Source organism: Miniopterus schreibersii (genome assembly GCF_964146895.1).
Source record: "Miniopterus schreibersii genome assembly, chromosome: 5".
Lineage (NCBI taxonomy): Eukaryota > Metazoa > Chordata > Mammalia > Chiroptera > Miniopteridae > Miniopterus > Miniopterus schreibersii.
In genome coordinates, this window is record NC_138106.1 from 16,984,604 (window position 1) to 17,000,248 (window position 15,645).

General features: G+C 42.2%; 2 protein-coding genes across 2 annotated transcripts in view; both read left to right on the forward strand.

Moving 5' to 3' along the window:
* MME (membrane metalloendopeptidase) overlaps positions 1-15,645 on the forward strand; it is a 578,791-nt gene that overhangs the window by 91,285 nt on the left and 471,861 nt on the right. The gene's annotated exons all lie outside the window — the stretch shown is intronic.
* Positions 1-15,645, forward strand: part of ARHGEF26 (Rho guanine nucleotide exchange factor 26) — a 101,931-nt gene that overhangs the window by 73,601 nt on the left and 12,685 nt on the right. The window contains exon 11 of the mRNA XM_081138078.1: positions 14,349-14,558. Coding sequence (XP_080994204.1) covers positions 14,349-14,558 — 210 coding nt within the window. The remainder of the gene's footprint in view (positions 1-14,348; positions 14,559-15,645) is intronic.

A 15,645-nucleotide genomic window follows, 5' to 3' on the forward strand; every position in this document is an offset into this window, starting at 1 on the left:
CGAATGTACAAAACGAACTAACAAAGTGGAGACAGAGAACAGACTGACAACTGTCAGAGGGGGCCTGGTGAGAAGGGTGAAGGGATTAAGCAAAGGAAAAAAATAAAGACTCATAGACACAGATAACAGTATGGTGATTACCTGAGGGAAAGGGGGTTGGGGGGAGGTAGAGGAAGGTAAAGGGAGATAAATGGTGATGGAAGGAGACTGGACTTGGCGTGGTGGACACACAATACAATATACAGATGATGTGTTATAGAATTGTACACCTGAAACCTATACAATTTATTAACCAATGTCACCCCAATAAATTCAATAAAAAAAAATTATAAATTCGAAAAAAAGAAACAGGTCAAGCTTTGCTTTTTGCTCCTTTTAGCCAGACTGTGTTATGAATTTCAGCTACTGGCAGTCTAGCTGAAATGAGAACTTTGGATGGTCTACCCTGAAAAGCTGTAATACAACTATGATAAATATGTAAAGAGGCTGACGATTGTCGTTCATGCTTAGGAAAGTAGTGTTTCCATGACTTTAAGAAGAAATGATTTATCTTACTTTGGGGCAGCTTAAATAGTTCTAGTAGCTAAGTAAATTTTATAAATAAAAGATTGGAGAGACATTATACTTTGTGTGTTTTTATGTTTTGTTGGTTTCCTATGAGATAGCATGTTTTTTTGGCTTTCGTGGAGATGTTTTGTTTTTAGAGAAGAGCAATTATATATGTGACTCTTCAAATGCCAGAACTCTTGACTTTTAACATCTTCCAGCTGTTGAAATATTTGTTCTGTCTCAAGGGACCAAAAGCTTTACCTAAACTTTTTATTTTAATGATAAAGTATATCAAACCAATTTAAAATATAATATAGTTTTGATTATGATGTCTTCAGTGACTTGACAAAACCATTAAGGGTATTTAAACCAGTATAGTACAACTTTTATTCTTGAATCTGCATAGAACTACCCAATGAACATAGACTTTTGAAAGTTAGAATTAAGGTATATGCTATGCTACTTAGTAGTTTACTTTTCCCTCCTCAGGAGATTTTTGCCATTACATTTAATGTTGGCTTTCCCAGCTATCCTACATTTATTGCTCAGGAATGTTTGAACTTGTATTATAATAAAAGGAAAAGCAAAATATACAGCTCCGATGGAGAGGGCAGCCTGAGTGCCTAACTTTGCCTTTACCAAAGCTGGAAATTTCTTGCCTTTACAATGAGCTCATCATATTTCTAAGGTGCTCTTGACTCAGAGAACGGCATTGGAGGCTGAAGTTGTTTATGACCTGAATTGGTGGTGAGAGTGACAAGCAGAACAGAGGCTTGATAAACGGGCCTGGTTAAAAATGTACAGTATGCACAGCCGTATTTACTCTGCAGCTTCAAGGAGGCAACTGCAAATGCTTCGCATGCCAGAGCGGCCGCGAAGGAGATACAGCAGCTTTGAACCGGGCAATAGTTTAGGCTTGGCCACAAGGTGCAGATAAGGGCAGCTCCCTGTGCCAGCTCTGCGGCACTGATTAGCCACCCACTGCCTAATTGTGATTCCAGGCTTCCGTCAAGGAGCCTAGCTGCTGGGTCTCCAGTGGTTTCCAGCTTCAGGGAGGCTCCCCGGCTACTGGCAGAGACAGCTGGGGAGCGAGTGGCTCTTCCTGCTCCTTCCAGCCTGGCAGCTGGTTCGTGCCGAGCGTGCTCTGCAGGTGGCTGGGGAGTGCGGCTGCCTCCGCCGTGCAGAGCCTGTGCTGCTGCTAGTGCTCAGCAGCCAGGGACCACGGGCTGTCTTCTAGGACAGGAGTTTTTATTTATTTTTTTTAGAATATCAAAAGTTTAAAGTTTCCCCCCAGCCGGGCGTAGCTCAGCAGTTGAGCGTCGACCTAGGATCCAGGCGATCGGGGTTCGATTCGCGGTCAGGGCACATGCCCAGGTTGCGGGCTCGATCAGTGACTCTCTCATCATTGATGTCTCTCTCTCTCTCTCTCCCTCTCCTTTCCTCTCTCTGAAATCAATAAAGATATATTAAAAAAAAAGAAAAAGTTTAAAGTTTCCATTTGCTCTGAGCCATTTATGAGTCATTGTATTAATAGTCTCTTCCACCACATTTCAAAAGGATACAGGATCAGTTCAACTGTTTTGGATGAGAAAGTGAAATCTTTGGTAGTTGTAGCTTTCATTGCAGGTTACCTGGGGACTTTTAGAACAGAGTTCTCAACACGGCACTACTGAGACCTGACAACCCTCTATTGGGGCTGCCCTGTGCTCTGTGGGGTTTTTCAGCAGCTTCCTGCTCTCTACCCACTGTGTGCTAGTAGCACTTTCCTCCCGGTGTGACCACCCAGAATATCTCCAGACATTGTCATATGCCCCTGGGGGTCCTGATTGCTCCAGTCGAGAACCACTGTCCTGGAGTGATGGCAGACTGTCCCCCAGCATTGCCTTCAGTGTAGTGAAGGTGTGAAAATCTATCAGACCTGACATAGCAATAACCAGTTGCCATATACTCATAGATTAATGGGTAATGACTTATTATACTATGTAATCTGTGCCTTGTAATAATTTATTTATAATTATCCATTATGATGTACAGACTATATGCTATGTACAGCCTTAGGAATTTACTGCTATTGTCCCACTTTTGCAGCGTGAAAACTGAATCCAAGACCTAAATAGGTTCAAACTTCCAATAGGCTTATGCTATAAGGTAGTTAACGGTCTTATAATCCTCATAGAGCTGCCTTATATCTGGCTTAGATCTCCCCTCCCAATTTCTTCTGTAGCTAAAAACAATTTTTATCTCTGTATTAGTTTCTTATAGCTGCTGTAGCAAAGTACCACAAATTGGGTGGCTTAAAATAATAGGAATTTATCGTCTCACAGTCCTGGAGGCAGGAGTCTGAGATATTGGCAGGGCCATACTTGCTCCAAAAGCTCTAGGAGAGAATCCTGCCTGGCCTCTTCCAGCTCCTGGGCTCTCCTGGGTTCCTTGGCTTGTAGCAGCCTAACTCCAACCTCTGCCTCTGTCTTTCTGTGGCTCCTTCTCCCCTGTGTCTCTGTCTCGAAATCCTCCTCTCCATATAAGCACACCAGTTACTGGATATAGGGGCCACTCTACCCCAGACTCATCTCTTCCTAACTTGATTACATGTGCAAAGATCTTATTTCCAAATATGGTCCAGTGTACAGGTAACAGGGGTTAAGACTTCAGCATATTTTTTGGAGGTCAAAGTTCAGCCCACTACATGCTCCCAGCCCTTCATTACTACCTCACTTAAATAAATAATTAATAGAATGCTATAATGTTTTAAGGTAGTTCTTGAGCATGCCTTTAATTTTCTAACATTGACGCCATTTTTCATAAGTTTGGAGTGTCATGATGGTCATGTGACTTGCACACCTCTGTTTGGTGGTCTTGTAGGTTATCTTCATTCGTATCTCCTTCAAACATGCGCCTTCTCCAGGTTCTATTCCCTCCTTAGTAAAAAGGGCAGCCTGTCTAACTGGTTGCTCCACAATAACCCTGAAAGACTACTTTGACTCCCTGTTCCTCGCTGCACTTCCCCAGTCAGCCATCTCCAGTCTTCTGAGCAGCCCATGAAATTACTTCTCTCCCATTACCACTGCCCTTGACCAGCCACCTTGAATTTGCCATAAGACACACCTAACAATTTATGCCACCATCCTTCTATCCATTTTTTTTTTTTTAATGTTTTTATTCATTTTGGAGAAGAAGGGAGAGGGAGAGATAGAAACATCAATGATGAGAGAGAGTCATTGATTGGCTGCCTCCTGCACACCCCCTGCTGGGGATTGAGCCTGCAACCGGGGCATGTGACCTGATCGGGAATGGAAGTGATCTTTTTCATAGGTTGACACTCAACCACTGAGTCACGATGGCTGGCCTTCATCCATTTACATTGCACAGCCAGAGTGTGCTTTTCAAAACACAGATCTACTCAGTTCATCCCTTGCAAACTGCCCTTCCATGGTCTTACCTTGCACTTAGCATAGAACCTCACCGAAGCAGCTTTCTAAGAGGCACCAGAACCTGGCACATGTTTCTTTCGCTGCCTAAATACTCTCCCTCTCCACAACCCCACTGCATCCCATACCTTTTCTAGGCAAAGTCCTTTTCATTGTTTAGGTCTCAGATTAATTGTCACACCCACTGGTAGTTCTTATCCAGTCCTCCAGAGTGTATTTATTGCTGCTGCTTTATGGTCCCATAAACCCTGCATTTTCTCTGCCATAACATTTGTTACCGTGTGTTCACGTCTGTCTTGTTGACCTTTGAATCCTCAGTGCATAACCCTGTGCCTGTCCTATAATGTTCATTTGTAAATATCTGCTGAATGTCAACTGTTAACGGTGAACAACACCAGATGTTAGACCTCGGTCCTTGAGTTTGGCTAAGAAAAGAATTCAGAGCCAAGACTCAAATACAAGCACAAGTTTATTTAGAAAGTCACAGAGATAGGAGAAGTGAGCCAGCTGGGCTGCGTGGACTCAGAAAACAAGTTACAGAGGAAATAGAAGGGCCCTTGGAGCTTAGGAAAAAGAAAGGCAAAGATAACATCCTGGGAGAAGGAGGGGGGAAAGGAGTAGGCATGCTCCAGAGACAGAGATAGAGAGAGAGAGAAGAGAGAGAGACAAACAGACAGACAGACAGACAGACAATGCAGTAGGTCCGTCTCTGAAGGGCTTTTATCTGCTTTCCAAAGGCAGGGCTTTTTTTTTTTTTTTGGTCTTTGTGGTCAACAGATTCAAGCTTTTGCTCAAACCTCATTGCTCTAGGGGCTTAATGCTTAAGGGAGTGGTCATGCAAGGGCTTGTATGGGAGTCCTATGAGGCTGTTCTCTGGCCCCTTTGTTTCTTCTCTAAGGGAATCTAAACCGCATGACCAGCGAAATGCTAGGGGAGAAAAGGTCACCCTGGGGGCAAGGACCTACCCCAGTTTGCCCATTGTTATATACCCAGGGCTTTGCTCCTTGGTGACCTTCAGTACCTGGCCTATCATTTCTACTTTGCTCATACCTGTCTAACTGCCTACTATAGCAAACCAATCATGTAAATGATTAAATATAAACAATTTGAGTGAATGCATTACTCAGCGGCCTCCCCCCATGTCATCCCCAAAAGCTAAAATTTCTTTGAATTCTCTTTTGTTTTTAAAAGACATGATTTTTTGTATTCTGCTCCATTATATATTCATTTTTAAGTTAAATTTTTAATTAATTTTGGCAAAAAATCTGGAACTTGGTTTATCTTGTGGCTTCTTATCTCCCTTGGAGTTTTACCTAAAGAATACAACCAGTTTATTAGGACTATATTTGCAAAACTGTGCTTTGGCTTGCTTTTATTTTGTACTACTGTGCCAACTAATGTTTTGAGCTGCAAGTAAAAGTATACTCATACAAAAGGATTAAGCAATAAAAATGTTGAACTGTCGCACACAGACACACATGCACACAATAGGAAGTCGGGTGAGTTTGGGAAACCCTCTGTACTTTATTCGTCTGTGGCAAATTCAGTATTGGACCACTTAGAAAGCTTTTGGCTGTATGTAACAGAATTCCCGAATAACAGTGGCTCAAACACTAAAGGCATTTACCTCTCTTCCAGACATGAAGACTGAGAGTGGTCAGTCTGGGCCCAGTGGTCCCCAGTAACCCAGCCCCTTTCCATTCTTCAGCTGTTCTGTGTGCTCTGTTCACTTGTCGCCCCCGTGCATATAGCCTCACAGTTGCAGAGGCCTCCTGCAGGCATCCTGATTTCATTTAGAGTCATAGAAGGGAGGCTAGGGTGAAAAGTAGAGGCTGGACCAAGGGCTCTTTCCTCAAGTGGCTTTTCTTTTTAATAGCAGAGGAGAACCTTTTCCAGACAATCCCCAGAACACTTCTTGAATCTCATGGGTTAGTCTTAGGTCATAGGACTTGTTATAAGGGAAGCTGGGGAAGCCAGCACATGATAAAGGGAGCAGGAGAATCAGCCACGATGCTTCCCCTGGGGCTGGCACACCGGGGCTTGATGGACTAGAAGCAGGGGAGGCTGGCAGCTGACTGGGTAATAGTTCCAGCCACAACCAGGAAATCCTCTGTTCTACAGAACACCGATTACATTTGAGTAGTTTGGAAAATGGGAAGCGCTTTAAAAGAAGGGACACTCTGCCTTTAGGATAAATGAGGGTAGGGAGTATGAATTTCAAAGGAGACAGAAGTGATTGGAGATTTAGAACCCACTTCCTTTTGGCTGGTCTTAGTCTTCCATCTGGGGTACATGCGAGTATCTCCTTGGTTGTGCCTTTTTGCTCCCACCAGCCTAGGTGTGCCCTTCAGCACATCTGGAGCAGATAGATGGGTGTGGTCTGCATGTTGGGCCCAATACCAAAAGAACACTGAGCTCTAGTCTGGTCTCGTTATCTATAACAGTAAACATCTATAACAGTAATCGTGTTCAGATTTGTTTTCTTGTCCTGAGCTCTCTACCCATAAATGATCTAGCCGTGATTTTGTTTTATATTCCCTGTAGTTATATGAGTATTAATCAGCAAAGCCAGGATTCTTTGGAGCCTTCTATCTAAACAGTTTCTTTATGTTCATTACTTCTTGACTTCATTTTTGTAGTATATTTTCACCGTTCCCCATCCTGTAATCTCAGTGGGAAAAATATCCCAGAAACTCACACCTTTTTTGTTTGTTTTGATAGACACCTTTTCCAAAGCAAGTTTTTGTTAAGTGAGTGTTTTTATAGGGGTACAAGTTATAGGAGAAAACCAGAACCAGGACCGAATTGCGTTTGTAAGCTTTCCTCTGTCTTTAGTGAGTCTAGCATCAGAATGCAAGGAAAAGAGTTTCCTTTTCATAATGGTTCCTTCCTAAGACATTGAAGACAGTAGGTTTCCACTTCCTGGTTCCTGTTCCATAAATATTCTGTTTATTGACATAACTTGAACTTTGTGGCACATTATAAATCCTCAGGGTTTAAACAAAGGATTTTCTGCACTAGAATACGACCCGATCATTATCATGACTTCAGGGGTTTAAGTTACAACTTGCATTTTCCCAAGTGGTTTGAATGCCCAGTGGCTTGAAGCTGTGCACACTCCCTGGAAAGGGTCATGGCCTGGTTCAGCCCCACTTGGAGTTTTAGAAAGCTGGAGTCACCTGACACTGTCTCTCTTCCTCCGCAGAATAAACTCCTTCCTCTGGGAATTAACTTTAAGAGTATCTTAGATAAAGGAAAGGCAATAAGACAGACTCAAAGTGCTTTTATTCCTACAACATAAAACTTAGTTATTTCTGACCACCGTGATACCAGGTTCTAAATTTAAGATGGTGAGAATGGAGTGGGGGAGAAGTGAGAGCCCCATTTCCTTTTTCCTCCCCCTCTTTTTCTCTGCTCTCCCCACAGACCCTTGAGTCCTCTGTGTGATGAGTAGTATTGTGTCCTCTAGTCTATAAGAAGAGTTGACGTTGCCATTCAATGTTGAAAGCTGCTGTGACTGAGAAGCACATCAGTGTCTGGAATTGGATAGAACCGGGCTCGAATACTGGCCATGTGACCTTGGCTGAGTTGCCCTTAATCTCTCAGAGCCTCAATATCCTCATCTGTAAAGTGGGTGCAACAGTTCATCTTTTTTTGTGGAATTTATGTGAGATTTAAATGAGATAATATACACAAAGCTCTTAACACAGTGAATAGTTTCTACCAAGTGACCGGTACGTGCTGAGTGTCATTATTCCTAGTATTGTGTTTCTCACTCTAAAGATGATAAATTATTGCTCCCTGCTTTTTGAATATTTTATTGTTTAAACAGTGGTTTGAAACCTTTAGCCATTGCTATACATCTAAAGGTTGTGGTGCACTCTGGGGTCAGACCTGGATTTATGGCCTCTGAAATATGGCCTTCGGCACAAATGCATTTAGCTCTATGCCTCTCCCTCCCCATCAAGAAGCCCTGTCACGTGACAAGTGAGTGAGGGACAACCATTAATCTACTCTTTTTCATAAGTTGAATCCCGTATACTGTGGTAGCTGTGATTTTCCTGCAACATCCCTCACAACTCATTAGGAAACACACTAACTTTGTGGCTGAAAAAGTGAATTCAGCGTATGTTTCCCTTTCATTCAAGGGGATCAGTAGAAGTAAACTTAAAGTGCAATGTGAGGATTGCTCTGGTAATTTGGAATAACTTTGTTACCAATTTAAGAAGCTGCTCGCTTGCTCTTCAGAGCTTCTTTAGTTCCCGATACTCTCGGAGAAAGCTTTGATAAGGTGCCAGCAGCCTCTCAGACCTGCCCGCCTCCTCTTTGTCAAGGACAGTGGGGTCAGGGCATCCTGGGGGCAGCCGGGAAGGTCCCAGGCTGTGGAGTCTGGAGATCTGTGGTGACAGGAATGGGCACTTTGTGGTTCTATTGTGGGTCACTGGCCATCCTTTTTGGTGACAGTGAATCACAACAGATCCTTATCTTACCAACGAGTGTGACCCTCAGCTCCACTGTTTGTTATATTCTTGACAATGAACTAGGAAGCACGTGGCATGTTTGTTAGTCTTCAGAATTGTTTTGAGGAGCTGAGCAAGTAGGGCTGTTTGGAATCAGATTCTGGGTAAATTTCATGCCTTGTTTTGCTGGTTGGAGCACTTGCCAAATTAGTAATTTAGACGTATTTAGCTCTAATTATGCTTTTTTCCACTTTAATAGCCAACATTTACTGGCTGTGAGCCAGGCATGAGTATAAGAGCTTTACATGCAATAAGATAATAAATCCTCACAACAGCCCAAAGGGATTGGTATTGTTACCCCATTTTACAGATCAGAAAACAGAGAGGACAGTAACTTGCTCAAATCCCAAAGTGAGTGAGTGACAGAATTTGGATTTTTAAAGACATTCTAAATCAGAACAGAGAGGACAGTAACTTGCTCAAATCCCAAAGTGAGTGAGTGACAGAATTTGGATTTTTAAAGACATTCTAAATCAGGTCTATACTCTTAACTGTTTATACTGTACTTATTGCTTTAAAATCATATGTTATTTTACTAACAATTTGTGCAATTCTAACACCAACTTTAAAATTGAAATTAACTCTAGTCATGTGAAAAAGTGTTTTGATCGCTTAACTCAAAATAAGTTTTAGTATAGCCCAATATTCTCCATCCCAGAAATGTTGAGCTATAGTATTTTTATTCCAGTTAAGCACAAGATCAAATATGGGCCTTTAGAAATCACATTTTCAGACGGAGAAGAGAAACAAGTTGAAATCTGCAGAGGAAGAATTCTCATACGTGTCTTGAAGGAAAGTAAGAAGACTGTCCTTTGATCTTATAAAACCCCTTGTGCTCCCCTGAATCAGTGCACCAGGAGAAGGACAGAGCCATTATAAATCCCGGAGAGAAAAGCCAGAGGGTCTAGGAGAGGACCTTGGAGAATGACCCCAAAGAAGGATGACTTGGAAATGTCACAGAGACATTAGAAGAGGAAGACAGAATTTCAGGAGGTCGCAGGTGCTGAACATCATCAGATAGTGTCCATGTCAAGAACAGTGGTGAAACCCAGGTCATTGGATTTGGTGTCTGTTGGGCCACGATGACCTTGGGAAGCAATTTCACACAGCCCCTGGCATGTGGGCACAGGGCCTGAGGCAACGAAGATGCATGCAGCTGCTAGATGAGACACATTTGTCTTGACACCAGCAGATTCAAGTGAAGGTTTTTTTCAAGACAGGGAAGCTTTGTGAATGTTTATTATAGAGAGCCTGGGGAAGGAAGCTACTGAATAGGTAAAAAATCAACATCACTAGCCTGGTGGAAAATTGTGTTTTGTTTGGATAAGTCTTAATAGCATCTTTTCTTTCAAATTTTACTCTTTTATAAAAGGAAGTATTGGGGGTGCTGATTGGCTCTTCACCTGTCACATTTTGGCTACAAAAGAAAGTTACAGAACAAGGTGGAATGTGAGACAAGTCACAGTGGGGCTGATAGCGGAGGACTGTGGGAAAGTCCTTCCCCTCATCTCCCCACTCCCATCTTTCCTTGCATACTCCTGGCTCTGTCTCCGTCAACGAGCCTGTTTCCCATTCTTGGGCATCCTTATTATGTACTTAGGTGTTTTCTAATAAGGGTTAAGGTGGGAACTCTCCCTGAGGTTTTTGCATGTTTAAAAGTACCTCTCTGGTCACAGGGCAGGCAGGATATGTTCTGTCACCACCTCTTCTTCATGACTCTTACGGACCCAGAGCTTGGGTCCAAGGAAGCATCTTGATTTATGGAGTGAGATTAGGATCCAAATTTTTATATTCTTCAGACATTTCCCCAGATGTCCCAGTATTATTTGTTGACGAAGCCATCAATTCCCCATAGATTTGAAATGCCACCTATATCATGTACTAAATTCCCAGACGCGTTTGGGGTCAGTTTGTGAGCATACTGTTCTATTTTGCTAATCCACCTGTCAGCTCATGCCCTGTCCCAGTCTTTGAATGACTGTAGCTTTACAATATGTTTTTACTATGTCATAAGGCTAGTTCATTCCCAACCTTTTCGACTGTTCTTGCATGTTTATTTTCCTGTGTATTTTAGAATCAGTTTGATTATTTCCCATCCTCGATGCACCCCCCTCAAAGAAAAAGAAAACCTGTTTGTATTTTTGTTTAGATTGTGTTAAAATTACATATTAATTTAGGACGAATTGATACCTCTATAATATCAGACTTACTTATTTTTTCAGGCCTTCTTCTGAAGTATAGTTTTTGAAGGTTGTCTTTCTATAGCAGAAACTGCTTAAGTTTAGTCCTAAATATTTTATGTGTTTTGTGGCTATTATAAATAAGATTACTTCTATCATATTTTCTGAGTGTCATTTATATATAGACCTTTTTTTCTGTTTAACCCAGCCACTTTACTGAATTTCATCTGCAAATAATCAGTTGTTTGTAGGGCAAAAAATAATTCCAGTGTCCAATAGTCACTTCAGCTACGTCCACAGACACCTGGAATGATGCTAGTCTTCACATCTATGCATTCGTTATTTTTAAATTTATTTGTACCTTGAACTGTGAAATACTTTCAACATTCAGAAAATTATCAAACACTGACATACCTGTCATTCATATTTAACAGACACTGACTTTTTCCCCTATTTATCAGCTCTCTGCTTTTTAAACGGAAAACCCCTGGTGCAATGTTGCAGGTGGACCTCAAGCCTCTTCCCCACTTTTCCGTCTCCGGCTCCCCTCTTCCCAGGGCAGCTCCGTGCTGGGGGGCTCCGCGTCCTGCACTCCCTGCTGTGTATATGTGTAATGTATAGATGTAGCTTTGGTGTTTTAAAATGTATGTTGTAAGGCGTTTTCCAGTGTTGTCCTGAGTGACAAATACCTGCCATTATGGATCATTTTCACCTTTATGGAAGGTTATGGGACAGAAGGTCAACAGGCTGCCTAGTACTCGCGTGAAGGAAGCCGCTGCTCACCGCCAGGCCTTACCGGTTTTCAACCCGCGCTGTTAGGTGGTGTGTAGGACCAAGAACTCAGCTGCTTCACTAAAGAAGGCCCTGAAGGGAGCGAAATCGGGGGTTGTATTTACCACCACGGCCTGTTCTCCACGGATAGCTCTTTATCTTGTGGAAAAACAAAAAAGGGTTCTCAACAAAGGCTCCTGGACTTGAGGGGGTTTGAGCGGGAAACCCCTCCTTGTTCACAGGCCGAGCAGGACTTGTACAGACGCGATGGCCCCCGGATGGGAGCGCGGCCTGCCCGGAGCCCCAGCCCGCCGGGCGGCGCACAGGGACAATCAGAGGAAGTCCGCGCGTAAACTGCTGCGTGCGAGGAAAGGTGGCTTTGCCATTTGCCTTTTTCTGAGCAATTTAACTTCCTAATTACACGATCCTGATTGTCTCGGAGGCTATGTAAACCATATGTTTGCTGAGCGCCGGAGACAAACGTGGGGAAGTGCAATCAGCATGGGCTTCCCCGGGGAGGGGGCTCTGGCCAGCCGGCTGGGCCTGCCCTCTGCCTGCTGCACGGGAAACAGGGTCGGCCCGGCTGCATCTGGCTACAGCTGCGCCCGCCTCCTTGTGCTCAAGCACATATTTTAACATATATTTCATCTTCGATCAGCATGAGAGAGATAGCGGGTGCTGCCTGCCATCAGGAGGAGGAATTTCAGCATTGAGCAGATCTGGAGAGCGGAAAAGGCGGTTATTTAGAACCTGTAGGAGACTGAGTGTGTGTGAGAGCCCGGGCAGTGAACAGGCCCCAAGAGTGAGCTGCTTCTCAGTATTTGTTTTATTGGGTTTGAATAATAGCTGACAAGGATAAGTAATTTACTACTGTTAAATAAAAGCAAGGTTTTTTAAAATATTAAATTTATTGAAAGAGTAGTGAGGAAGTTGTAAACGTTATTTATTATGTGGTGAAGAAGTTTACAGGTCTGGATAAAATAATGATATTGGATGATTGCTCTTGAATTCATTAAAAAAAAAGGCAAATATTTCCTGCTTCCTGTTTTGGACTCAGAAGTCAAAACAGTGGGAAAGATCCCTTTTTAGGCACCTTGAATGCCACAGATGCTCAGGTGTGTAGGAACGGATCCTGGAGGCGAACTCTCCCAGCTATGAATAGAGCGTGTAGCTAATCATCCAACCTGGGTATTTGCGAGAACGACAGGCAGAAACTGGGCCAACAGTCACCCTAGCTCTTCATGGCCTTGGAGTTGTGATCGCTGAAAGGACAATGAAAAACATTCTATTATAATTTATCTCCTTCTTCTGTCTCTAATTACCCCCAAACACAAAGATTCAAAGCACTGATGAAACACAATAGCTGGTATTATTTGTATTCAGGCAAACAACTGGGGAAAAGAGAAACTCTAAAAATTAAGAGGTAAAAAAAGATTTAGGTAGTTTATTCATTTTAGTTTATATTAGTTTCCTGTGAACTCTTGGTCTTTGCTTCACCTAATAGGTGAAACCACTTTATGCTAAAGACTTCTTGGAATGTGAATCATCTTGAATGACTACTTTATAGCATGTACATTTCTTTACCCTCTATTTCTTTGGAAATGCAAAGAATACCCATTCAGTGTCATTGTTTAGGGCACTACCCAAACACCCATGCACACAACATTAGGGCACTTGGATTTTTCTGTCTGCAGCAGATTATTTTAACTGGAAATGAGTGTCTTTGACTAAGGGGTAGTCTTTTTTAACTTGTGAGTTGGACCAAGAGTAACTAGGAGGTGCAGAGAGAGGACTAGAGTAAGGAAGCCTTCCTTCATCCTGTTTTATCCCTTGTTGTTGTTGAGGCTTTGCTTTTGCTTGTTTGTTTGTTTGATCTCGAGTCCTGGGCTGTTAAATCCATGTCTGATATATCTGGACAAATATTATGAACTTATTTCGTTCCTCCAAAAACTGACTGCTTTGTTTCTGGTAAACATGGTCTTTTAAATATATAACCTTATGTGTTTATAAAGTGTATCATCTTCTTTCCTCCTTTTGTGAAAATTGTGTGAACTTTGATAAGCCTCATTTTGATAGGAGAAATACTGTTGTATATCCTGAGCACCGCTGTGGTGGTCTGTAGGCATTTTCAGAAGAGCTTTGGGGATGAAGGTGCCCTGTGAACTTTTGATTAATACGGACTCTTACCCTGGCAAGAAAGGGCTTGATCAGAGGCAGTATTTTGCTTTTATATATAATAACTGTGTTTGCTGGTTTTTTAGGGGACAATCTATCCAACTGAATTTTGGAAAGATCATAGCTTGTCAAGGAGAGTTACACGGGAATAGTTTACAGGCAGGTGTCCAGCACCGAATGAGAGAATTTCTAAGAAATCTTGAGCAAATGGCTTGTTCTGAAACTCCAAGTATAGTTGACTGGGCATAAGGATTTCTCTTTTCCCTTAATGCCCCTGAGTTCATACATTTGTGTTTGTTATTAAATAAGGTAGCAATTTGATATTGTTCCTAGACTACACTTAAATTTATTGCATAGTCATCCACTTATTCACAGTTACTTATTGAGCTCTCACACGTTCAACGGCAAAGGTGCGTATTCACAGTAGGGGGAAGCTGTATCTAAAAAGGGTTGCGTTTCTCAAGGAGATGTGGAGGTATGCGGGCAGTGATGGTAAGTAGGTACCGAGAAATCCAGGCATGAACGAGAAGGCATGAAGGGTTGAAGTGGGGGAGGAAGGTGGTAGAGTCAGTGCGCTGTGGGAACTCGTGGGTTGAAGACTTGTCGAGGTTGATTGGAAGTGGAGGAGCAGGCAGTGCTGATCAGAGTCGTGTTTGTCATCAGGACTACAGGCGACAATCTTACCCACTGAATTATTGACATGTTCTTTCCCCTTTTCCTTACAGTGAAGAAAGTTACAACGTCAATGATTATTCCTTAAGAGATCAGCTACTAGTGGAGTCTTGTGACAGTGAAGAGCTTAATTCATCTCCGGGAAAGAACAGTTCCACGATGCTCTATTCAAGACAGAACTCTGCCAGTCACCTCTTCACTCTGACAGTCCTGAGTAACCATGCGAATGAGAAAGTGGAAATGCTGCTAGGGGCTGAAACACAGTGAGTATGGGCGGGAGAGGGTTTCAGAATATCTGGTATCAGCCTTTCCTGCCTAATTGTCCTTGGACTCCCTGGAAATAACAAACAGTAGCTACTATTAATTTTTCTGTTGAGTACCTATTATGTACCAAGCACTGAGTCTAGCTGCTTTGGACAGATGCTCATCTTTTCATTAGGATCATCTCAGTGTCTTGAGACATGGATATTATTTTTATCTTCATGAATCCTGATGGATGCATTGTACAGTAGCCCCCCCGTATCTACAGGGGATATATTCCAAGAGCCCCAGTGGATGCTTGAAACTGCGGATAGTACTGAATCCTATATATACCATGTTTTTTCCTATACATACTGATGATAAAATTTAATTTATAAGTTAGACACAGTAAAAGCTTAACAACAATAACTAACAATAAAATAGACCAATTTTAATAATATATTGCAATAAAAGTTATGTGAATGCGGTCTCTCTCAAAATATCTTATTGTACTGTATTCACCCTTTTCCTTGTGATGATGTGAAATGAGATAATGCCTACATGATGAGATGAATGACGTAGGCATTGTGACACAGCGTTAGGTTACTATTGACCTTATGATACAGCTGCTAAGTGAGTAGCTGGCAGGGAGCATATGCGGCATGAATATACTGGACAAAGGGACAATTCACATCCAAGGCGGGACACAGCAGAACAGCGTGAGATTTCTTCAAGCTACTGAGGATAGCATGCAACTTAAAATTTATGAATCGTTTATTTCTGGAATTTTCTATTTAATATTTTCAGACCTCAATTGACCACATGTATCTGAAACCACAGAAAGTGAAACCACAGATAAGGGGGGGACTGCTTTATTTCAGGTGGTGTGATTTTATAATTTGAGAGTGGTTTACAAATTTTTTTATTTTAATCACTGATAAAAAATAAATGACCCATGAGCCCTAGGAATATGACTTAATGGTAGTTTGAGTCTAGGCCATAAGTTTTCTTAGATAATGAAACTGAAGTAATTTCTGAATCACCTCCCTTCAACCAGATAGCAAGAAGCCTAGTGATTCTCTCAAAAGAGATACTCAGTTGGGGGAATCA